The sequence below is a fragment of the Typopeltis vanoorti genome, chromosome 24 (assembly GCF_054136105.1).
Source record: "Typopeltis vanoorti isolate ZY-2024b chromosome 24, IOZ_Tvanoo_1.0, whole genome shotgun sequence".
NCBI lineage: Eukaryota > Metazoa > Arthropoda > Arachnida > Uropygi > Thelyphonidae > Typopeltis > Typopeltis vanoorti.
In genome coordinates, this window is record NC_143572.1 from 86,347,308 (window position 1) to 86,374,348 (window position 27,041).

The 27,041-nt window shown below is 37.4% G+C and overlaps 1 protein-coding gene across 1 annotated transcript in view; it reads left to right on the forward strand.

Moving 5' to 3' along the window:
- Utx (Utx histone demethylase) overlaps positions 1-27,041 on the forward strand; it is an 802,237-nt gene that overhangs the window by 214,043 nt on the left and 561,153 nt on the right. The window contains exon 5 of the mRNA XM_090413874.1: positions 2,224-2,282. Coding sequence (XP_090270000.1) covers positions 2,224-2,282 — 59 coding nt within the window. The remainder of the gene's footprint in view (positions 1-2,223; positions 2,283-27,041) is intronic.

Below are 27,041 nucleotides of genomic sequence, written 5' to 3' on the forward strand. Positions count from 1 at the left end.
CAATACAGCCACTCAGGACTTGCTGACCATGCTTTGGACACCCACCACAGGATACATTGGAAAAAGGCCACTCTATTATGCTGTAGCAAATAAAATATGAGACACTATTCCTCGAATCTGCTTTAGCCCTGAAAAGCTTTCCAAACCTCAATAAATTTGGGAAGCACTCATCCTCAGAACTTCAGCCTAGCAGCCAAGACCACCCAATCTATCTCAATAGGGGGAGGGGCATTTAGGGCTCTAGGCCCGACTTTGGTTGCCTTTCTTCTGCCGCATTTGCCCAGTGTTATGCGCCTGCATGCACGTTGTGTTTGTGATAGCAATTTAATATTGCCAAAATATAGGAAAGTATTAATTAAAGTTATTATAATTAATATTTTAGTCTACATTGTTATTTCTTGAAAAATAATACTTGTGTTATTAAATTTAATGATATATTTGTTATATTGATAAATGAGCAGGGGCGGCTCGTGCATAGGCACTGCAGAACTGCAGCACTCCCAATTTTTCTCGATATATAAATATATTTATTAATTTATTTATATTTGCTTGTAATATTTAATTTTATCATCAACAATCCTATACAATTCTATTATTTTGTATAAAAAATAATAAGAATCCATCTTGTAGCACTTAGGAGGGCCAAGGATGTTAGCAGCACTGTGTTTACCAAGCATATGCACGTCATAGTGAGATGCGAGTTATTAGCATAATGCGGCACTGTCCGTCGCACAGTTCCACTGTTGTTTATATGCAGTTTGTGCCAGTAGTAGAGTGTTTGTAGTGCTTATCGTGTTTACTCCGTCTCTTTAAATATTTGGACATTACATAGAATTAAAGGATTTAATTGTAGTCAAAAAATTGTAAATCCATTCCTTTAATTGTAATTAAAGGAATGGATTTTATTTTTAAGTAATTTTGAATTATACTAAACTATATAATTTTATCAATAACAATATTTTTTCATGAAACAAAACAAGAAGAATATATTTTATTTTTAAGTAATTTTGAATTATACCAAACTATAATTTTATCGATAATAAAGAATATTTTTTATGTTTAATTTTTTTGTAAAATTTTTACCATAATTTTGATGTTTTATCCAAACACGTATACACTGTACTTACAGTGTGTATATATATTTCGAAAGTTGCAGCGCCTCCACGATTTCAAGCCACGAGCCGCCACTGTAAATGAGTATTTGCATTATCGCACCTAAACAATTTCATATATTTCATATTTTATTTTTTAAAATTCTGTCACCATTACATAACTTTAAAGATGATCTGTCTTGAAATATTGGATCAGACAGAAAGATAGAAAGGAAAATAGGCAGAAACATTTAAAGCATTAACTGCATTCCAAATGAATTCAGACCAACTTTTAAGTTATGGATCTGAGAGTTGAGTTATAAATAAAGTGTTCGATCAAAGGCTGGAGACCACAGATATGAGGGTTCTGAGAAAAATTAGGGGAGTGAACAGATGGCATTGATGGCAGTATCATTAAAAATGTGAGGATATTAGTAAAGAACTCGACATTGTTAGTATTCAGAAATGTGTGTTAGCAGAGCTAATCTCAGGTGTATGGTCACCTAAACAGGATGAGTGAGGAAAAGTTAGCAAAACAAGTGCTCTTTGCCAGGATGGCAGGAAAAAGTCCCAGTGGAAAACCAAGATCCAGGTGGATTGATACTGCAAAAAGTGCCTTGGAAGATAGAAATATAAGATCTAACAATATTAGAGTCTTGACAGATAGCAGATTAATTCAGAGGAAAATTGTTGATAGGAAGTTAGTAATGATGTAACTTTTTCATGTAATACTAGTGCAATATCTGGTACATTCCTGAGAGTCCATGTCAGGAATTTGATGATGATGATGACAGAAGGATAGAATACTACTGGAAGCTTTTAAAAATAAGCTGCTTGTATATTTTCTATCATTGGAAGATTGAAAACACTGTCTTGACGAACAAGCATGAAAAGGCTCAACCTTGACATTCTTCAATAAAAAATTTTATACTTTTCAGTCAGTTATGTTTACAAAGTTAGCTTGATAATTCACTTTAGCACATTTTGCACATTGCACCAGTTGTATCATGTAGTAAGGAATATAATTTTAAAAGTGAATTACAAAACTGGTTTTATTTCAGAAATTTATTTTCAGAGTTTAAAAATTTCAGTTTTCATCCTGAAATTTTTATGAACTTGCTGTGTTTTTCAGGATGCACCTTTTCTTTATGGTCTGGGTATTGTTTACTTTCATTTTAATGCCTACCAATGGTAAGTCGAAAAGTTTTATGACTTTAGCTATGCTACTAATTAATAATAATAACTATTATTATTAGCATCGGGTTTCCATGGAGTTAAAACTTGATGTGGGAGGCACTCATTATTACACATAATGCTTATTAAACCATTCACTAAATTTCTGCATTTCCTCATTCACCACACTCAAGCAAAGCATTCCAATTTCCAACCACACTATACAACAGAGAGAGAGAGAGAGAGAGAGGGGTCATTCCAACAGTTTTGAATAACCCATCTCTTGCACTCTCTCTCTCTCTCTACAAAAAAATCTCTTCCATATTAATCTGGCTTAAACCCTTTCAGCTGATATGTCTCAGTCATATCACTTCCTCAGTTTATTTTGATATTCAGATTTCCAAATCTGACATCACCTTGGTTGCTCTTCTCTGGACCTTTTCCAAAATATTTTCATTCCTTGAAAATCAGGTGACCAAATCTGTGCACAATAATCCATGTGTGGCCAGATCATGGCCTTTTGCAGTTGAACTATAACCTCTTTACTTTTACATGCCATTGTTCTCAGTTATAACAGGATGTTCCTTAAATTCAGTTTTTGCTCCACACTTCAAGCTCCCTTGCTTCCTCTGCATCCATCAACGTATCCCTCAGTGTGTGTGTGTGTGTATATATATATATATATATATATATATATATATATATACTGCATCCTGTCTTTGTCATCCAATTTGTCGGGGTGACCTGGGTGTGAATTCCATCTAGGAAGCAAAGAATCTTTATAAAGGCTTTTCAACTAAAGGTGAATCAGCCAATCTTATGTGAAAGTGAAAGGAATTTTCTCTTCCAAAATCAACCAACTAGAAAAAACATACACATATAAAGACATGCTGATCTCATAACCTTAGTTGCTTCAACTGTATTTCTGAAAAAAAAACTAACCCAAGTCTCCTTCCAGACTTTAAAATTTGACACTTTGCAAACTGATCAGACTGGCTGTGGACAACACATAAGAGAGCTATCTGATGGCTAGCCCATTCATTCATGCATACAGCCAGTTTGTTCGATTAGGGCCTCATCCACACTCCTTATATCTAGTTTTATTTATCTCAATTTATCATTTTATTTATTTAAATTTTGTTATTTTATTGTATTTCAAAATTATTTGCATTTTAGTTTTAGCTTTAATTGGAATCTCATTTTATTTTTTATTTTGTAACCATCCTTATAGTGGCACCCTGGCACTCGGTTCACCTCTGTAAATAAGATTAACATTATATGTTCTAGCTTCATCTCATGATAATGCACCAATGATGGCCTATTAATTATTGGCCAAAGTATTTGCAATAATAAAGACTGTTATTCTTTAATTCTTGAGAATATGTGTGCCTAATAATCATAACACCATATAGCTCTTCCCAATTTTGTATCATCTGCAAACAACTGAGCATCCTCATTTAAACCTTTCTGCATATTATTATATAAGTTATACAACTTATACAAGTTACAGTAATAGCCCTTTAAGCAGATCCTGTGTGGCACCACTGGTGACCTTACTCTTCTGAATACTGCCCCCCCCCATATAACTTGTTGAGACTTAACCAACACCCAGTCTCCTATTTAGTTCACAATTCTGTTATCTGTCCCAGTTTAAATACCAACCTGCTATGCAGCATTCTATCAACGTCCTCTGCAAAATCTAAATATACTACTGTATATGCATTACCTTTGTCTAGTACATTTCTCACCTTCATGTAATGTGTAAGATTAACAACTGTGTTGATCCTTATGAAGAATCCTATTATCAGCATCATTCTGGATTCTAATAATGGGTGAGTTTTTAGTTATATATGATACTCGGATACTTCAGTCATTCAGTAGTCATAATGAATTCAGTCCTCATAGAACAAATGTGAGCATATGGTTTCCTTACTAGTAGTCCCAAGCCCAAACTGTTGAGTGGATGGACCATATGTAGATGCCTTGCACAGATCTCTCTGTCGCACGCACGCACGCGCCACACACACACACACACACACACACACACACAGGATGTTCGTATTGATTTTTCTTAAACCTTTGCTGTGTATTGGGTTTTGGTTTCATCATGTCAGTCTTTGTGATATATAACATACAATGTACTATATGCTATGTACTTTATATAAAGTATACATGTTAATGCAATATACATTAATATTAATACAAATGGAGTTTACGAACTCATCAAAGGAAGGCCCATTTAGATACATTTAATAACCATTGGCTTTTGAAATGAAATGTTTCAGGAAAATCGGCAGAACGTAAGACAAATGAACAAGTGCTGCAAGATTTGAATATCCCTTACTCAACAATTTTTAACATAGTTAAAAAGCATCAACTCTATTGATTTGGTCACATTGTGTGAATGGAACAGGACAGACTTCCTTGCCTGGGTACTATGGAGGGTACAAGACCAAGGCGAAGACCAAGATTAACATGGCATGAAATCCTTAGAATTGTATTAGATTTTCAAAGCTGTTGGCATATGAAAAAGCTTGCTTTTGAACAGAGAATGGTGGAATGCTTTTATCCACATGGGAATCAACCATCTTGAACCCATATCTCTCCTTAAAGCCATTCAACAAAGATGCACTCACAGCATCAGCCTTCCAATCTACACCCATAGATAGCTTTCAAGGTTCTACCTCCACTCTCCATAAGCAGCAAACTCTCACTTGTGTCTATACTAAGAACTGTTTACTTACTAACTTGTATGTTTCTATCATATCTGCTCTTGTCTCTCTATTCCTCATACTTTGAAGACATTCCTTCACTCTCTCTTCATATGCACAGTTCCATAGGCCAGTTATCATCTTGGTTACTTGATGCTAGATCATTTCATCTGCTTCCCCATCTCCTTGGAACTCTTGTCATCATAGCTGTGCAGCAGACCAGATGAGATCTTATAAAGTAGGGAGAATAACTTTCTTAGAAGTATTGTATCTTTAACAATGCAGTTATTCTATGCAATCACTTAACTACTTTTGCACTGTGGTCCCTAAACTCTTACTCACTGTCCACAATAACCCCACCTCTCTACTTCATTGACTGTTTGCAACAAAAATAGCTTTACAACTTTGAATGGATATATAAATCTAGTGATATATATTATATAAAAGTGCATAGTAATGAGGCCAAAGTATTGAATGAAATCTTGGAATTTTGATATGTCATGACAAATATCTCACTGATAGTCAGTTTCTTCCCAGATATGACATATCATATCTAATGTAACTTCATCTGCTTCTGTAATTCTTGCCTGTAGATTATCACTGTTTGGGTAAAAGTGGTAAAGGGGCACGTAACATTTTCTTTTGCAAATCCGCCTTGATTTAATTATGTTAGACTTTCTGGTAGAATTAAATAAGAATGGAGTGGGCATAAAATCAGAACATAGGGACCACTCTATTGGAATGTGTGCTCATGTAGCCACATGAGCATAAAATTGAGGTATAGTAATATCTCTATAAAAAATATGCATTCTTTTTGATAATCTTCATCAATCTATAGGATGAAAATTTGGAGCATGTATATGTACACAATACTAGTAATGCTTGTCTCTATAAAAACATTACCTGTGGCACACAAAAAAACATTTGAGTTCATGCACATGAAAATTCTTGAAATCCTGGCATTGTGCTTATTACTTTACCTCTCATGTGAAATATACACTTGTCACTAAAAATTAGACTTGAGAAGTCCTTGATTTTTAATCCATTGTAAAATATGAACACATAATGCTTGATGGTACTTTTTATCAGCATTAGTGATGACTTCTAGAATCTATGGCTTTAAATGTAAATGCTTTCTTAACATTTTTCACTTTTTTAATATTAATCTCATCCATCCTGAAGAGTTTGTAGACTTATAGTACATTAGCACTATGGGTGGGCTAAGGTTAAAAATGCAGGAACTGTGATCTAGAGACCAGAGTGTTTTTTTTTTTTTTTTTTTCCAAACCACTTCAGGCCTCTGGTAAGCAGGGTGATGGTCTCTCACTGGATATCAAAAATCATGTATCCACTCATTCTTTTATATGTGGAAAACAAAGCTCACTCACACAAATTTTTCTAAAACTGTGTAGCCTACTTAGTTCCTTTTCACAAAAAAAAAAAAAAAAAAAAAAAAACACTTTGCATTCAGCTACTTGACCACTCTGCTGTAGCACTTGGTACTGTAACTAATAAAATCAGTTATTTTTCACCTAGTCACAAATCCAACTACAGCTATTAATTTTTTATAGCTGTTTGAATTTGTATAGCCAGTGATGTATTTTTTTAATTAATTATCATTATTTTTTATATGGCACTTGTGGAATAATAACGTTTATTAGACACACACACATTCACAAGGCGAAGCTAGAAAACTTCATGTTGTTATTATGCTGATGCACTGATGATGATGATGACCAGGTCTTATAAAGTCCGCATCTTGACTACCACATCTTCACATGGTTTCTTGTGAATCAGGAAGTAGTCATGGAGAGGATTCAAAAATATGATGACAGGTCTGTGGAATGCTCCTTATGAGGATAGATTGGAGGTGCGTGGGCTGTAGAGTTTAGTTGAGAGGTGGAAGAGAGGAACATGATAGAAACTTATAAGTTCCTAAACAGATTTTATAAGATTGACACAATAAAAATTTTCAATACACGATGAAGTTCCATAAGAATGGATTAGTAAGGACTAATTTTACTTGAGTGTAAATTAGTTGAATAAATTGCCAGAGTGCCAACATTCATTTCCCATCACCCTTCTTGTATCAAAAGATCTGTCATTTATTAACACAATTTATTCTGTTGAGAATTATATGGATGAATGGTAACTGATGTTTAGGCCATGACATCAGATAGTAAACACATCATCTAGATAGAGCTAAATTGTTAGTGTGTAGCAATGTTGAGTGCTGCTTGGTTTTCTAAAAATCATATGAAAATTGGTTAGAGGAAGGAGAAGAGTTGGCTGAAATTTGAAATGTTAATAAATATGTTAATAAATGATAGGACATCAGTAAAAAAAATACCTAAAGAGAATGTAGTTAGGCTTGTAAGTCAGTACTTGGAGGAAGAGGAGAGCTGTTGAAATCTCAAGTGTCAAGACACCTGAAGTAATAATGTTTTAACCCCCCCCCCCAACCAAATTTCTGTTACCTGAGGACTCACTTAATCACAACATATATTGGACCTTAAACTCGTTCATGTTCCTAGCATTCACAACAAGTTTTGACAACACTTTCCACTCAGCATGTGCACGCGCATGCACACACACACAGAAAAGGTTGTAATCCTATAGTACATCAGTATTCTGTGCAGGATTATTTCATTTTAAATAGTCAAGAAACCTATTATAATTACGGCTATTTTGCCTGCTTCAGTTTACGAGTGCCCCTTTGCAGGGGCACTCCTAAACTGAAGCAGGCAAAATAGCCGTAATTATAATAGTTTATTAAGAGGAGTAATATGGGAGTTTTCCCAGAAATAATATACATAGTCAAGAAACCTACTATAGAAACCAAACATGGAACTTTTTAGGCATCCAATATGCGAGATAGTGGGCTCACACGAGGCACTGAAATCCGTATTCTGCCTGCAGGCAATCATAAGCATCCATATTTAGAGCAGAATTCAAACTCACAGCTTTGTGAATTTCTGGAGAATGGATAAATTAACCACTTCACTAACCAAGCCCACACAGTGCTATGTTTTCATGATTTTTGGCAATCCTTTTTGTTTCCTGAATAGTTGTTCTGATGGTGAAGAATGGTTTTTCAGGTTGTTCTTCACCAGTTTTCTCATCAACATATTTTGTTAACCTTTTCTAAATTATGACTTTCGGTTAATTTTTTCTTTTTATAAATTGAAATGATGAAAGCTGCATGTCAGTCATCTTGATTTGGACGAGGCCTTCTGGATTACTCAGCATATCCCTTTCAAAACTTATGCTATCATTTCAGGTAGAACATTGCTACTTAGTTGTCTTTTCACTTTTGAGGTTTCAATAGTTTTCTTCTTCCTCAAGTATTGACTTACAAGTATATGCCTAACTGCATATAACTTCCTAAGAAATAAAGTTATATTTCTTACTGTGTCCTATCGTTTATTATCTTCTTTAATAACATTTCAAAGTAATTACTGTGTACATTGAAAACATCTTTCTTATCTTCAATTTTATAAAAAGAAAAAATTAACCATCAGTCATCTTGATTTGGACGGGGCCTTCTGTGATCTTTAATTCCTTTTGTGATACTTGATTCCCACATTTCTAAACTTTTTTTTATACCCACTAAAACATTTTGCTTCTCTTGTGAGCTTTGCTCTTCTTCAAGTATTGAATTCTGATATTACATTCTTCCTTGGTATTTTTTACTGCTGTCCTGTCATCTGTTATCGATTTAGCAGCAATAGTAAGCTGTATTCCACGAATGAAGAAGAGGACACAATTTGGTGTAAAGTGGATGACAAACAATATCGGTGAAAAAGAGGTTATGGAAGAAATATAAGGAGAGGGGTAGAGAGTTGATGCATGAAGAATATGAGGCTCAGGCCAGGAGAGTGACTAGTATGGTAAGGAAGGTAAAACTAGTATATGAGAAGTGATTGGCCCTAAGATCCAAAGAAAATCCTAGAGAATATTTTAGCTATGTGGCGCCAGTAGGAGGAGAAATGATTGTCGAATAAAAATGGGAATAGAGTGACCGATGATGCAAAGGACATAGTGGAGTTGTTCAATGAACACTTTATTGGGGTATTTCATCTTGGAGAAGTAGATTTTAATACTAGCAGGATAGGGCAGGTTTAGAGGTGCAAGAGGTCAATGAAAGTTTTGCTATGGGAAAGGTACCCAAGGAATGGAAGGAAAGTAAGATAGTGCCATTGCATAAGGGCGGTAGCATATTATTATTATTATTCCGGGAAACTCCAAGGAGTCGACAGACTCATCGAGGGAGGCCCTAACATCATGTCAAGAACAACTATTCAACATTCACACAGTATCTATCATACCTTGCCTTGAACTCATTCACGGTCGTAGCACCCACAACAGACTCTGGAAGCTTATTCCACTCATTCACCACTGTCAAAGTAAAAAACCTAGCTCTAACACCCTTGTCAACCATGCTCTTGCCCAGCTTCCATGCATGGCCCCTAGTCCTCCCACCACCAGTCATATTTTCAAAAATATCTTCTGGATCAATCTTATAAAAACCCTTCAGTAATTTGAATGTCTCAATCATGTCACCCCTCCTTCACCTATCGTCCAATTTCTGCAACCCACAAATCCTCAACCTATTCTCATAAGGTTCATTCCACAGACCTGCTATCATCTTGGTCACTCATCTCTGGACCCTCTCCACTTCCTCCCCATCACGAAGAAACCCTGGTGCCCATAACTGGGCACAGAAGTCCAGATGGGGTCTTATCAAGGCTCGATACAGAGGAACAATAACTTGTTTGTCTCTGCATGTTAAAGTATTTTTCAGAAGCCAAGTGATTTCCTGAGCTGTTTTAGTCACTTTTGCAATGTGCCCCCTAAACTTCAACTCCCTATCCACCAACACTCCCAAATCCCTGGCCTCATCAATCTCCTGGAGTACGGTTCCACCAATCTGATATACTGCTGCTATTCTTTTCACACCAAAGTGCATAACCTTACACTTTGCCACATTAAATTGACATCCATTTTTCTTAGCCCAGTCCTCCAAACTATCCAAATCATCCTGTAAAATTTTGACATCCTGTGCACTTGCAATTGCTCCACCCAACTTTGCATCATCAGCAAACAAGTGAACACTTCCTCTCAAATCCTTTCCAATATCATTGATGAACAAATTGAAAAGCAGTGGTCCAAGAACAGAGCCCTGCGGCACTCCACTAGTCACAAGACGTCTTTTAGACTCCACTCCTGAATAAACCACTCTCTGGTATCTCTCCTTCAACCACACTCCTATCCATCTCACCAACCCTATTTCTATCCCCATCTGCTCCAGTTTACTGATTAGGGTTCCATGTGGTATCCTATCAAAGGCCTTGGCAAGGTCCAGTAGTATCACTGTAAACTCATTACCCCTATCCAGTTCAGCTGTCACTGTGTTATAAAACGTGAGCAAGTTACTGAGGCATGATCTACCATTCACAAAACCATGTTGTACCCCCATACAATATCCCATTTTCATCTATCCAATCCTGTATTCTTTTCTTGACTAATTTCTCTAAGACCTTGACAATGATTCCTGATATGCTAATCGGTCGGTAATTTACAACAGCAGTCTTGGAACCACCTTTATGCAGTGGAACTATTTTCCCCTCTTTCCACCCGCTTGAGACTAACCCAGACCCGAGACTCAAATTAAACAAAATGGTCAAGGGTACTGACAATTCTTTAGCTGCTTCTCGTACCACATGAGCTGGTATACCATCCAATCCCACAGATGTATTGACATTGAGGTTATGCAATAGACTACTCACCTCCACTTCATTCACCACAATTCCCGTATAATCTACTGGTTTATTCGTTTCTGCAATGTCACCACCTGGATGATATATTCTTGCAAAGTGCTCACTCAGTAATGAACTATCTCAACTGATTCAGTTACCTCTCTACCATCGGCATTCTTTAAAATCATTCTGCCATGTACATTTTCCCTTTTACTTGCTACATATCTAAAAAACTGTTTAGGATTCTCTTTAGCCTGCATGGCCAATGTTCTTTCGTAATCCTTTTTTGCTTTTCTTACCACACTCGTCACCCTTCTAGCGTGCGCTTTATACCGTTCATGTGCCTGCCGGTCACCTTTCTCCTTAAATTCCCTCCATAGTTGTTTCTTTTTTTGCAGCTCAAGCTTAATGGTGTTATTCATCCATTTAACCCCTACTTGATTTATTATTCGGACTCTAGGTATACAGTCAGCCATTGCTTCATGCAAGCACTTCTTTACTACCTCCCATGCACTATCAACTTCTAGTCCTTGCAGTTGTACAAGCCATGGCACTGAATATTGGAAGTGTCAAATTATATACCAGTTTGTGCTTCATCAGTAGTTGTTAAGATTTTGAAGAAATTATTAGGGACCATATACAGCTTGGGTAGATGACGGTAATGTTATCTGTGAGAGTCAACATGGATTTGTTAAGGGGTGCTCTTGCTTTAGTAATACGATTGCCTTTTATAATAACATAACAAGAGCAGTCGATGAGGGAAAGGCTTATTCTGCCATTTGTTTTGGATTTTTCAAACGCATTTGACAGGGTGCCACATGATAAATGTTAAAGATACCAAGCTATTTTAAACCTGGGTTTACTCCATTTCCCAAGTAAGCAAACAGACAAGCAAGTCAAGTTTGCGCCTGCAAGTATTGCAAGTCTAGGTGATCCCACTCGTAGTGCAAGACCAAGGCAACTCATGGTAAAAGGTGGATAAGCTCTGATCACTATTCTTAATATTTACCCTTAATGCAAAGCACATCTCCTGGAGGAGATGTATTATGCTATGTATTAAAGGCAAGGGACCACTACCCAGACTGGTTTCGACCTTTATTGAGGTCTCCTCAGTGGGAGCCAGGCTAGAATTAGCAAGATTTTAGTAATACAGAACTTATAAGTATTTTACCAGAACAAGTTACCATAAGGTGTTTTAACCTTATTAAATAAAAATCTCAGGAGGAGATATAGATGTTGAAAGTATTTTACCTTGGGTATAATAAATGTTAAAGATACCAAGCTATTTTAAACCTGGTTTTACTCCATTTCCCAAGTAAGCAAACAGGTAAGTCAAGTTTGCGCCTTATCAGAGCTTATCCACCTTTTACCATGAGTTGCCTTGGTCTTGCATTACGTGTGGGATCACCTAGACTTGCAATACTTGCAGGCGCAAACTTGACTTACTTGTCTGTTTGCTTACTTGGGAAATGGAGTAAAACCAGGTTTAAAATAGCTTGATATCTTTAACATTTATTATATCCAAGGTAAAATACTTTCTATCACATGATAAGCTGATATTTAAGTTTCAGAACATGGATTTAGATGTCAGGTTAGTCAACTGGATTCAGGATTAGCTATCTGATGGATATCAGAGAGAGTTGTGTATGGTGGGGCAATATCAAGGTGCCAGAAGGTTACAAGTGGGGTGCCACAAGGCTCAATACTAGGACCTGTGTTGGTCAGTGATTATCATGGATTGCAGGGATATTCATTTGTTTGCAGATGATGTGAAGCTAGGAAGGGTTATTTGTAATAGTACAGATGTGACAGCCCTGCAAGAGGATTTGAATAAACTTCACAGATGGGCAAATGAATTGGGATATCAGTTTAATGCAGCAAAATGTAGTCTTGAAGTTTGGGATACATCGATGGGAGGCAGCAGACTCTGTTGTAGGAGATGTACTGGAGGAAGTAGGAGAGACAAGAGATCTGAGGGTGATGATTGATAGAAACCTGAAATTCAGGAAACATTGCAAAGGTGGTGAAGGTAACCCAGAGGATTGCTGCAATACTTAGAAGAACGCTGACCTGCAGAGATAAAAGTGTTGTCATTCCATTGTATAAAGCCCTGATCAGACCACACTTGGACTGTTGTTCTCAAATTTGGTCTCTAGGATTTGAAGGGATAAATTAACTGTACCAGAAACAGATAACAAAGATGGTTTCAGGACTGTGCAGTGTTAGTTATGAGGATCGACTGAGGGAATTCATACTGCAGAGTTTGGTAGATAGAAGGAGAGTTGATATGATTGAGACTTTTAAACTGTTGAGAGGTTGACACTGGGGAGTTCTTTCACTTGGTGGAACAGTGGGAAGGAGTGATGACAAGGCACTATCCCTGGAAGTTATGAATGGAAGCTGTGAACAAGAAGATGAGGAGTGGTTTCTTTGCATGGAGGGTGGTTGAACTGTGGAATGCATTGCCTGATGGAGTGGTGCAAACATGAACGGTCAATGAGTTCAAGGAATGGTATGACAGACTTTGTGTTTTCTAGGAAGGACCTCCCACGATGACTCTTTTGACTCCATGGAGACCTGATTCATCATAATAATAATATTGAAAACATCCTCCATATCTTTCGTTTTGCCATCAGGTAATGATGATGATCATGCTGCACTGATCTAGTATATGGATGTTTCAATTAGGACAGGTTACTTCTCGAAGTACAAAGCTGGAAAGCATGATCAGTTCCGGAGAATATTATGCTTGGTAGCATGGTATTAGTTATTTGAATAGGAAGGATTGAAACGATAGTTAAATAATGCAGTATCTGAATGTGTCCCTAGAGTTGAAAGAACAAATAGCATGTGAATAAAATGGATGTGCAATTTTATTAAGCAAGAGATGCATAAGAAGAGGATGGTGTGGAAAGTAGGAGTATGGAAAAAAATTGACTGTGTTGGCTAGAAGCAATTCAGAAGAATTTTATCATTATACTGCAAGTAAAAGAAAGAATTATTGTGGAAGATAACTTTACTGAATTTAGATGCAGTTGGTCACATAATGAGTGCTTGCTTTGCTAAGATTGATCAACACGAGATATGTAACATAATGAATACTGCTGCTACTACTACATTGATTGAAGAGACAGAGGTGATTGAGAAGGAGGCTCTAGAGTCTGCTGCATAACCTGGATAAGAATTTTGCAGCAGGGAAAGATGGAACATCAACATGTATACTGAAGGAATGCTCAGCTAAAATGGTTAGACGCATCACATATTTGTATAATTTGAGCTCAGTTTAGGATATATCCCACAGGAATGGAAAGAGTATATTGTATACACATTGCACAAGGATGGTACGAAGATGGATGTGTCTAACTATAGGCCTATCAGTATCTCTGGAGTAGTTGTGAAGATTTTAGAGAAATTGCTAAGACGTTGCATACAGAAATGTGTTGACAGACAAGCCATACTTTACAAGGAGCAGCATGGGTTTGCTAAAGTGAAATCATATTTTAGAAATTTGTTCATATTTTATAATAATGTTGTTGCTGAGTTGGATAAAGGGAATGTATACAATATGATACTGTTGGACTTTGCTAAGGCATTTGAGAATACATCATGAAAGGCTATTGCATAAAGTGGAGAATATGGGATTGAAATATAAACTATCGACTTGGATAACTGAATATAAATTAAAGATGCCAAGAAGTTATATTTTTGGTTTAATCCTTTATCCAAGTGGAAGCAAACAAAGTTTGCATGTGAAGTCACTTCGTGACTAGGCTATTTGTATAAAGAAGCTAATGACTTCACATCAGTTGCCTTAGTATATCCCATAATGCAATGCACATATCCTTACGGACAAAGGTTGAAACTGGTCTGGGTAGTGGCCCTTTCCATAATGCAAAACTTTATATTTGTCCGTAAGGATATGTGCATTGCATTATGAAATACTAAGGCAATTAGTATTTCATAATGTGAAGTCATTAGCTTCTATATACAAGTAGCTCAGTTGCAAAGTGACCATGCAAAAACTTTGTTTTCCTATACTTTGATAAAGGATTAAACCAAGAATGTAACTTCTTGACACTTTTAATTTATAGTATAACTGAGTGGTTGATAGACATATTATGAAAACAAGTACCATGTTAAAGTAAATCTTCAGTTTAAGCTATTCAAAATGCTACAGTTGTATGGTGTCAATGGGGAATTATATCAAGCAATGCTTAATCTTTGAGTTGTAAGTCAACAGTTAGAATTGAAGGAAGTACAGGAAGATGGTCTAATGTTATATTTAGTGTCAGACAAGGATGCACATTATCTCCTCTGTTATTCATTATTTATATGGATCACATTATAAAGGAAAGGGGTATTAAACCTGATATCAAAATTGCAGATGTTAATCTCAGCTCTACTTTATGTGGACTTCTGAATAAATCCAGCACAAGTGTGATGATGTTATACTTCTAAATAAATTTTGGATTTATTTAGAAGTATAAATGCAATCAGTATAAATCAAGTGCCCCGTGGATTGCAAGGGGATATTCAGTTGTTTGCGGATGATGCGAAGCTGGGAAGGGTTATTAGTAATAGTGCAGATGTGGTAGCTATGCAAGAGGATTTGAATAAGCTAGATTGACGGGCAGATGAATGGGGATGTCAGTTTAATGCAGCAGAATGTAAAGTCTTGAGGTTTGGGAAACATCGATGGGATGCTGCATACTTTATGGGAGGAGTTATACTGGAGGAAGTAGGGGAGACAAGAGATCTGGGGTTGATGATTGATAGAAACCTGAAATTTAGGGGACATATTGCAAAGGTAGTGAAGGTAACACAGAGGATTGCTGCAATAATGAGAAGGACACTGACCTGCAGAGATATATCCATTGTATAAGACTCATCAGACCGCACTTAGACTATTGTTCTCAGATCTAGTCCTCAGGATTTGAAGGGGATAAATTAACTGTGGATAGGGCACAAAGGTGGATAACGAAGATGGTGTCAGGACTGTACAATTTTGGTTATGAGGATCGGCTGGGGGAGTGTGGACTGCAGAGTTAGGTGGATAGAAGGAGGAGAGGTGATATGATTGAGACTTTTAAACTGTTGAGAGGTGGTTACAGGGTTGACACTGGGGAGTTCTTTTGCTTGGTTGAACAGCGGGAAGGAGTGATGACGAGGCCATCCCTGGAAGTTACGAAAAGAAACTGTGAGCAAGAGGATGAGGAGTGGTTTCTTTGCATGGAGGGTGGTTGAACCGTGGAATGCATCGCCTGATGGAGTGGTGAGAGCGAGAACGGTCAATGAGTTTAAGGAGTGGTATGATAGACTTTGTGTTTCTTAGGGGGGACCTCCCCTCGATGAGTCTTGACAGACTTTATGTTCTTAGGAAGGACCTCCCATGATGAGTCTTTTGACTCCATGGAGGCCTAAATAATAATAATAATAATTTTTTGTACAAGTCTGCAAGATTCCCTGACTAAATCGAATGACTGTTATAATAGTATTTGTTCAGCAATAATACCACAAAGACGATGAAAATAGGCAGATGCATTGAAAATATCAACTGCATTGTGAATGGTGAACCTATAAAACAAGTAAAACATTTCAGCTACTTAGGTACGATTTTTAATGAAGATTGTAAATTAAATATGGAAATAGACAACAGAATCAACAAAGCTGGTATTGTAGGAAGTCAACTGAATAATTTATATGGAATAAGAGAGAAATTAGTGAAAACACTAAATTAGCTGTATACAAGACAGTGTTCAAGCTAATTTTAACTTATGGATCTGAGAGCTGAGTTAGAAATTAAACACTTGACCAAAGACTAGAGATCTCAGATATGAGAGTCCTGAGAATGATTAGAGGCATGATCAGATGGCATCAATGGCAATATCATAATAAAAACGGGATGTTAGGAAAGAACTTGAAATTGTTAGCATCCAGGAATATGTTAGCAGAGCTAATCTCAGGTGGTATGATCTCTTAAACAGCATGGGAGAGAGAGAGAGAGAGAGAGAGGAAAGATTAGCAAAACAAGTGCTCTCTGCCAGGTTGACAGGAAAAAGATCCACAGGAAGACCAAGATATAGGTGGATTGATACAGCAAAAAGTGCCTTAGAAGACAGAAATATGAGCGATAAATTTGGAGTCTTGACATGTAACAGATTGATTTGGAAGAAAATTGTAGATAGGAAGTTAGTAATGATGTAAGTTTTTCATGTAGTATTGTCATGTCCTGTACACCCCCCTTGAGCATACATGTCAGGAATTTGATGATGATGATCATAATCACTAGATGTTTTGACCTTCACATTAAGGTCATCATCTGGAGCATACACATATATTCAAATAAACAAGCTACACAACTACTGGTCTGACCTCTGGTACAAAAAAATATCCTTACTACATCAATGCTAGAATCCTGATGTTATTGTCTATTTGGTTACAAAAAATAAATTAAGGTAGAGAGCAGCATGCTCTCACATAATTACTCATATAAGTAAACAATAAATTTGTATGGATGGCAGCCATTAAGAGCTGAAATTATTGCTTAGAGTCCTAAAGTAATAGCTTGCTGGAAAACTTTAGGACTCTAAGCAATAATATCAGCTTTATTTATTATTTATACCACAATAATGGTATAAATTATTGTTTAATACTATTATTGTGGTATAAACAATAATTTATACCACAATAATCGTGGTTTAAAAATCCCAAATTCTTGGGGTTTTTATACCACCATTATTGTCAAGATCAGGATGGTTGATCAAAATTTTGCAGGCTTCTTTAAATTTGCATTCATACCAGGTTTTTGTATGATGTAAAGAACATGCACTTTTCCAATCAGTTTGGTGCAGGTTGTTAAGGGTGTGATCTGAGAGGTCAGGCCAGTAGTTTAACGGTTGACCAAATTAATGTAACTTTAGTATACCATGTAGATTGTAATATAGCTTGTTTCTTTGTATATATGTATATACTCCAGATGATGATGATCTTAATGTGAAAGTTGAAATGTCGAGTGATTATTTTGGTTTATATTAAACTGAAGTTTTAGTTGTTTCCATAATTTTTATAATGAATGCTCATCACAGTGTAACCATGGAAGAATGGACCCCCATTTTTTTCTCTTATTACTCCCTGAAAACACTATATTCTTCACATTCTACCCCACTAACTATATTGTCTTCTGTCCACCATGAATTTATTGAGCTGTTGCATGATGACTTTCTTAAGCAGCATGTGAAAAAATGAACTCAAGGACAGAGAGTGTTAGATTTGATCCTGGCATCAGAAAGATATTACTTATATGATATAGGTTAAGGATATGATTATTTTTCTGCCATTTGGTGACATTGATCATGATGTACTGATCTCCAAAGTGGCCAACTGCAGATTATATGCTGAACTACAAATCTGGAAATTATGACAAACTCAGAAGAATACTATCTTTGGTGCCATGATATCAGTTGAATAACAATGATATCAGCAGTGCATGGGCAGCTTTGTAAAGATGCTCTAATGATGCAGTACCTGAATGTTGTTTTTTTTATGAAGAACCCATCCACCACAGGTTAGTCAACATATAGTACACTAGTACTGTGGATGGACCATAAGGCACTTGTTTATGTTTGACTTGAAAAGCTGTGGATTGTATTCCTTATGAAGAAATACAATCTACAAAATACAAATACAAGTCTGGAAGACTTGTATTTTGTATTTGACAGAGGATAGCAGTGAAAAGGATGAACAAAGAAGAGAATTTTATTCTGTGGGTTTGGAGTTGAATGTGAGAGGGTGTTTGGATAGATTTGCAAGAGGATGAGGAAATTATTGATGCCAATTCTGATGAACAGCAGCCATAGAAGTATTTATAGAAGATGCAGGCTGTAGAGACAGAACACCTGTATGAGAGCGAGTGGAGTTTATTAGTGAGAGAGAGGGGGTTACCAATCAAACTGCTCTTTTCTGTTTAGAATCCAGTATTTTTAGGGAGCTCTTAAGGTCACTACTCCAAATGTGTGAGAGAAGTATTCAGTGATCGTGCAGAGTTATTCCAAGAAGATAAATCTCATTCTGAATAGAGATCTGAGTATTGTCAAGGATAAGATTGGAAGAACAGTGTTCTATTTTATGGGAAATAATCCACAGCTGTGTTTTGCTAGCATTGAAGTTAACAAAGTTTTCCAAACCCTATTGATGAGATTGAAGATCAGAATTTAAGGTAGTGGTAGAGATTAGAATTCTGCAGGTTGTGATGATTTGTATTTTGCAAGGTTTATCAAACCAAAAGGAGGAGTGCAATGTTCTGTCATCAACAAAAATTTTTTACCGAATGGCAATCAGCTGGAATAGATCATTTATGCATAGAAGGAAAAGCATGGGCAAAAAAACAGTCTTGTGAGATTCCAGCATTAGTTGTCTAGATAGAAGATAAGGAGTCATTCACTATCACTCAGAGTGAGAATAAGTAGCCATAAAGCTGGCTACTTAATTGCAGTGCCTTAACAAGGGCGTGACAAAAGAGGTGCTCACCACGGGCACCTCTAACAACTAGGTTTGGGGCGCAAAACGTAAAAAATGTAAGAAATATAAATAAATAAATAGATATAAAAGTCCACTATTTTATATTGTATTTTTAAATTTCGGCAATACACTGCTTTAGACACACAAATTCTGCAACACACTGCAACTCATTTTGATGGGGTTAATAGTAAGTATTTAACATATTGCATTTAGTAAAATTTAACTTGTTACATTCAAATTTTTCAAAATTTTTGTCATTTTTGGATTGGGGGGTGGGAGCGCAAGTTAGACACTTGCCACAGGCGCTTCATACCCTCGTTACTATACTGCTTAATTGCAATTCCTATTATACATCTCCTTAAACCTATTCACTGTTGAGGTGCTCACAACCACCTCTGGCAATCATTTAAACTCATTCTGAACAATTTGTTCATATTTTATAAAAATGTAATGACTGAGTTGGATAAAGGGTATGGATGCATTGTAATACTGTTGGACTTTGCTAAGGCATCTGCTTGGATACCATATGTACGGCTATTGCATAAACTAGAGAATTTGGAATTGGAATATAAACTAATGGTTTGGATAAGTGGGGAACTGACAGACAGGTATCAGAAGGTGGTATATGGTGGATGTGAATAATCCAGATTTATTGGACATTCTCCTTTTCCAGTAAAGCAATACCACCATACCTACGCGCCTCAAGAACTATCTTCATTTCTAAGAAAGAAACTTCAAGCCGTGCATCAGACTTTAGACCTATTACCATCTCCCCTGTGATACTTGGGGGGGGGGGGGGGGGGGCTATCATAAAATCTTAGTCAAACGGCTTCAGCAACATATACAGCATGATTATAGACAGAGAGCTTTTGTCCCTTCGGATGGCTGTGCTGAGAATATATATCTACTTTGTTCTCTTCTCTCTCTCTGATTCCCGATGCCTCCTTAAGCCTCTATATATGGTGTTGCTGGACCTCCAAAAGTCCTTTGATAGCTTTTTCCTTTCTGCTCTCCTTTGAGCACTGTCTATTGCTGGATGTCCTGTGTTATGGAGCTATACTTGGGTAGCTTCATCACTATCACTACAGGATCCTGTGCGACTTCTATTCCCACAATACAGGGTGTTTGCCAGGGTGATCCTCTATTTCCCCTTTTCTTTAACTGCATCATAAATGAGTTTCTTCACTCTTTTCCTAGCCACGTAGGCTACTATAGGTTCTTCTTCCTTTAATTCTATGGCCTTTGTAGATGATCTTATTCTCATAGCCTCTACTAAGATAGGCTTGCAGGAACTCCTTGACCGGGCAGTTGACTTTTTCTTTATTCGAGGCATTTCTATTAATGTAGAGAAATCCTGCTCTTTAGCTCTTGTCCCCTCTGGTCATGACAAGAAGCTTAAGGTCAAGACTATAGAGTTTTCCTTGCACAGGAGGCCATTGCATGCTTTGACCATCCTAGAAGAGTGGAGACCTTCACCTTTGGGGTGAACATGATACCTCGGTATCATGTTCACCCCAAAGGGAAGGTCTTCTTTCTATTCTATCATAGAAGCTGGGATCTCTTCTTTGAGGAAAGCTCCTCTCAAGCCCCAGCAAAGACTGTTTCTCCTTTCCCACTATCTCCTACCTCGTGTTACCAAAAGTTGGTGCTTGGTAGGACATATATCTTGGTACTGTCCCAAACGGATAGGGTTATCTGTTCATCTGTGAGATCATGGCTCCAACTGCCGCCTGACACCAGTTCTGCATATTTCCATGCGAGGGTGAAGGATGGCAGTCTCGGCATTCCATCACTGAGATGGCTGATCCCGTGCCTGTGGCTATCTAGAATCGTGAAGTTAGAACTATCTTCTTCCCCTATCTGCAGAGAGGCTTTCTATAGCCCATTAATACAAGAAGACTTTAGGTGGGCTAAAGGCTGGTCCTATTATCAAGGTACCTTAATTGAGTCAGCACCTGCAGAACACAAGAGATGAGCATCTCTGCTGCACTGTTCTGTAGATGGTACTCCTTGAAAAGAGTCATATCTGGTCCCTTCCCAGCATAATTGGGAAGGGACCAGATATGACACCCTTCCCACCAAACCCCTCCCTGGGTTCAAGTATATTGACCTTATCAGGACGAGGATCATGCCCTCCCCACTCGAGCCTGCACAGCTCGATGGAGTAGTGATGACTGAAACTGTAGGGATGGCTGCCACTACAGTGAGACATTGCCTCATATAGCCCAGTGTTGTTTCCGCACCCATGGGATCCATGTGTGGAGGCATGACACCGTAGTCTCCATTCTGAACAACCGCTTTAAGAACAAAAGTTGGGAGACCATGGTGGAACCACATTATAGGACCTCCACGGATTTGCGTAAGCCAGACTTAATGATTAAAAGAGATGGTGATGTTTGGGTAGTGATAACTAGAACAGGTGGTGGGAACAGGGTGCCCATTAGCCTATAGCCATAATAATAAGGTAAACTATTATAAGAATAACCAAGATCTAGTTAGTAAGATATGGGAGGAGCATGAGGCAACTTATTATTATATTATTATTATTATTATTATTATAGCTTACGAGGTTTACCAGTGCCACCATCTCTTTACATGGCATATGGAGTGCAGATAGCTGTAAGGACTTAAAACAGCTTGGGCTTACGCAGAAGGATATAAAAGTTCTTTCCTTGAGGGCCCTACTGGGCACACTAGTGGCATGGCATTGCCACCAGAGAATGACCACAATAATAACTAGAACAGGCATAGGGTAAAACACTTGCAAAGGCTTAGGCCTATATCAAGTTTGGACGAGATGTCTAGACGTGATGTAAAGGTAATACTGCCCATAACCAGTACAAAGATTTAAAAAAATAATGACCAGCAATATGTTCCAATGATCAGTCTTTGGACCATTATTTTTTAATTTATACATTAATGATATTGGAAAGGAGCTGACAGAAGAAGAAAAAATTGTTTGCTGATGATGCAAAGATAGGCAGGGCAGTCAGAGATGCTACTGATATACAGTATTTATACAGCATTTATAGGGTGATTTGAAAGGGGTAGGTAAATGATAATTGCTATCAATTCAGCAGTAGTAAGTGTTAAGTTATGCACTTTGGCATGATATGATACCCAACAGCATATTATATTGGTGGGATTATGCTTGGAGTAGTTGACAAGTCTAGGGATCTTTGACAGTCCAGGTACAGTCATATGAAGGCCTCTCTACAAGGCCTTCATATGACTGTACCTGGACTACTGCATGAAGATTTGGTCACCTTGGTTCCAAAGGGATAAAGAAGTTTTGGAAAGACTGCAAAGAAAAGATATAAAGATGATATGGGATTATAGAATGTAGATTATGAGGGTACATTGAGAATATGTGGACTGCAGACATGGGTAGACAGAAGAAAGACGGGTGATATTATAGAAGTCTATAAAATTTTTAGAGGCTGTTATAGGATATTTGTTGATAAAATTTTTCATTATAAGGAAATTATGGACAGGACAAGGGGGCATCCGTGGAAGTTAAGTTTGCATTCAGTTAAGAAAAAAGTAAGAGCTAAATTTTCTCTCATAGAGCCATGAGTGATTGGAACAGTTTGCCTCTTGAAGTAGTGAGTGTATCTAGTGCCATTGAGTTCAAAAAAAGGTATGACTACTGGTGGGAGTGATGTATGACCTCCCTTGATGAGTCCTTGGCTTCCTGGAGGTATAATAATAATGACTTTGAAATATTGCTAAATGAAACACAAAAGCTGTGATAGCATGGTTGTAGAAACATTCAGGAAGAATGTAACCAGAAGCAGATATTGTTACTTGAGGTAGAAAAGCCACTAGAAACCTGAAATGTAGAAGCTGGGGTGGATGAGTTTCCACCAGAAATGCTTAAATATGGAGGTATAAAAGTTTTACAGGAGAGCTACACTGCATAATTCATATGGTTTAGTCAGAGGATCAAGTTACAAATCATTAGAGTATAGCTCTCATCTGTTAACAACAACAATTGAAAAAAATAGGTTGGGGATTTCCATGCTGAATGTTCCTGATAAGGTTTATGCATGCATATTTGCTTTAAAAAAATAAATAGAAAAGGTTGCATAAAGAAAAGGTTAAGGAAAACTCTATAAGAGAAACTTGGAGAAGAACACACTGGGTTTGAAAAGACATATTACAAGATGCCAAGAAAAAATCTGTTCAAAATGCTATAATTATAGTGTAAATGGGACATTTTATCAAACTATGCAGTCTACACTGCTTGGAAAGGAGTCAATGTACACCCCCATTCCATTGGCATGGTGCATTGTGCCATGTAACAAGTCACGTGTTTGTAGGAATTAAAAAGCTGTTGCATTTTTAATTTCTATAATCCTAGCTCAAATAAGAAAACAGTGCATTGAGTTTTAATTCCTTACATTTCTGACATCTCAGAATCCATTTCCAGAATTCGTAAGAAATACAATTTACTGGCTACTTTCCTTCCTATCAACAAATTGCATGGCATCCATCTTCAAAAGATCACTGGTCTTCTCTAGCTCTCCCTGGCATCTACCAAGTTCCTTTTGACTGTTATCATTCTTACTTTGGAAACTGGACGCTCTGTAGAAAAGAGAATACAAGAATGCCATTCTTACATTGGCGACAGTAAATCTGAAAAATCTGGCTTAGCACAGAATAGATACAGACCATAACATCCTATGGTCTGAAGCACACTTATTATTATTATTATTATTACCACCCCAAGATACTCATGGAGTCAAAGACTCATCTGGGAGGTCCTTTTATCACACACACAGCTCATCATACAGTGTTTTAAACACATTGAAACTCTTTGCAGACACCACATTCTCAGACAAGGCATTCCAATCATTCACAACTCTGCATGAAAAAACCTGCCTCTCATTCCCCTACTCACACCCTCTTTATACAGTTTCCAGGGATGACCTCTGGTTCTCCCCTGATCTCCCACTATTCTCTGTAAAACTTCTCCAGCATTGATCCTATAACAACCCCTTACCAACTTGTAGGTTTCTATCATATCTCCCCTCTTCCTCCTGTCCACCAGACTCTGCAAATTACATCTTCTCAATCTTTCCTCATACTCGACATTCCAGAGGTCAGAAACTACCTTAGTCAGTCTCCTTTGGACCCTTTCCAACATCTCTTCATTCTTCTGAAAACCCAGTGACCAAATCTGGGCACAATAGTCCATGTGTGGCCTAATCAAAGCCTTATACAGCGGAACAAGAATCTCCCTACTTCTGCACATCAGTGTCCTCCGCATCATTTCCGGAAGCCTTTGTGTTGTCTTCACAATTTTGGCGATGTGTTCCCCTAAATTTTAGATCCTTATCCACTATCACCTCCAGATCTCTTATTTCCTCTACCTCCAGCAACATATTCTCACCAAGCATAAATTCTGCATCCCATCTTTGTTTTCCAAATTTTAAAACCTTACATTTTGCAACATTGAACTCACATACCCATTTCCGTGCCCAATCACTCAATCTATTCAAGTCTTCCTGTAAGGCCACAACATCTTCATTACACTTAATGGTTCGTCTCAACTTTGCATCATCTGCAAACAACTGAATATCTCCATCCAAATCTTCACCTATATTATTAATATACAAGTTAAACAGTAATGGCCCTAAAACAGACCCCTGAGGCACTCCACTAGTGACTTACCTTTTCCTGGATATCGCTCCCCCATACACAACTTGTTGATACCTATCAGATAGCAGTCTCAAATCCAATGCACTAATCTGATATCCAACCCCATCTGCTCTAGTTTGACTGTCAACCTATCATGAGATACTCTATCAAAAGCCTTTGCGAAATCCAAGTATATTACTGTATATCCTTTTCCTCTGTCCAAGGAAGCAATCACTTTATTGTAATAAGTAAGTAGATTACTAAAACATGACCTCCCTTTAGCAAATCCACGCTGTCCTTCAAAGATAATACCATTGTTATCAACCCAACTCTGGATCCTAGTTCTCACAAGCTTCTCCAACAACTTAACCACAACACCTGACACACAGCTAGGCCTATAGTTTGATGCTTGAGTTCAATCACCTCCTTTATGAGGTGGCACAATCTTGCCCTCCTTTCACTCCTTAGGAACTTGACCGAGTGCAAGACTCATATTTAGACACTTACTTCATTAATGTCAGTATAAATTTGAATGCTTGTTTAAAAAAAGTGCTGAGGCCTTACTTCACCATCTGAACTTAAATCGTAACAACTGCCTCTCTCTATCTAAGATATGGGAAAGTCTTATTTTAATCACACACCAATAATTTTTTTTAATAGCTAATGAAGTATCAGTATTGTAATATTTCCTCAGTTATACCATTTATTTTGTTTTATGTATAAATAATGTGGTTCTTATGTCTTCAAATCAATCCATTGTTTGCATTCTATTTTGTAACTAATTATGGCCTGTTATATTCAGGCTGAAATACATAGCCTTAAATAAATAGTATTACTGATCTTTCGTGTTTTTTTGTGTTAATTGAAGAAACCTCTCATGGCATAAGTATCTTTTATACAACATTGCTGCTTTGTTAATGAGTACACTTACATGTGGGGATAACAGGTAGTTAGGCCACTGTATAAAGCACTGGTCAGACCACACTTTGACTTTTGTGCTCAGATTTGGTCATCTAGTTGTGAAATGGAAACATAGGAGAAAGTCCAGAGATGAGTGATTAAGGCAATATCAGAACTGCAATGTTGGCCATAGAAAGAAGTTAATGGAATGTGAATTACAAAATTTAATGGATAGCAGGAAAAGAGGTGATATATTAGAGATGTTTTAGTCAGTGAGAAGATTTTATTGGATTAATACGGGGGGGGTATCAAGAGGAGTATAAGGTGAGAGAAGAACTAGAGGCCATCCCGGAAGTTGAGAAAGCAGTGGTTTTTATTATTATTATTATTATTCAGTCCTCCATGGAGTCAAAAGACTCGTCGTGGGAGGTCCTTCCTAAGAACATAAAGTCTGTCAAGACTCATCGAGGGGAGGTCCCCCCTAAGAAACACAAAGTCTATCATACCATTCCTTAAACTCATTGACCGTTCTCGCTCTCACCACTCCATCTGGCAATGCATTCCATGGTTCAACCACTCCTCACCCTCTTGCTCACAGTTTCCTTTTGTAACTTCCAGGGATGGCCTCTTGTCATCACTCCTTCCTGCTGTTCAACCAAGTGAAAGAACTCCCCAGTGTCAACCCTGTAACCACCTCTCAACAGTTTAAAAGTCTCAATCATATCACCTCTCCTTCTTCTATCCACCAAACTCTGCAGTCCACATTCCCTCAGCCAATCCTCATAACTATCCTTGTACAGTCCTGAAACCATCTTTGTCATCCGTCTTTGTATCCTTTCCACAGTTATTTTATCCCCTTCAAATCCTGGGGATCAAATCTGAGAACAATAGTCCAAGTGTGGTCTGATCTGGGTCTTATACAATCATAATTGCAGCAATCCTCTGTGTTACCTTCACCACCTTTGCAATATGTCCCTTAAACTTCAGGTTTCTATCAATCATCAACCCCAGATCTCTTGTCTCCCCTACTTCCTCCAGTATAACTCCTCCCATAGAGTATGCAGCATCCCATCGATGTTTCCCAAACCTCAAGACCTTACATTTTGCTGCATTAAACTGATACCCCCGTTCATTTGCCCATCTATCTAGCTTATTCAAATCCTCTTGCAGGGCTACCACATCTGCACTATTACTAATAATCCTTCCCAGCTTCGCATCATCTGCAAACAACTGAATATCCCCTTGCA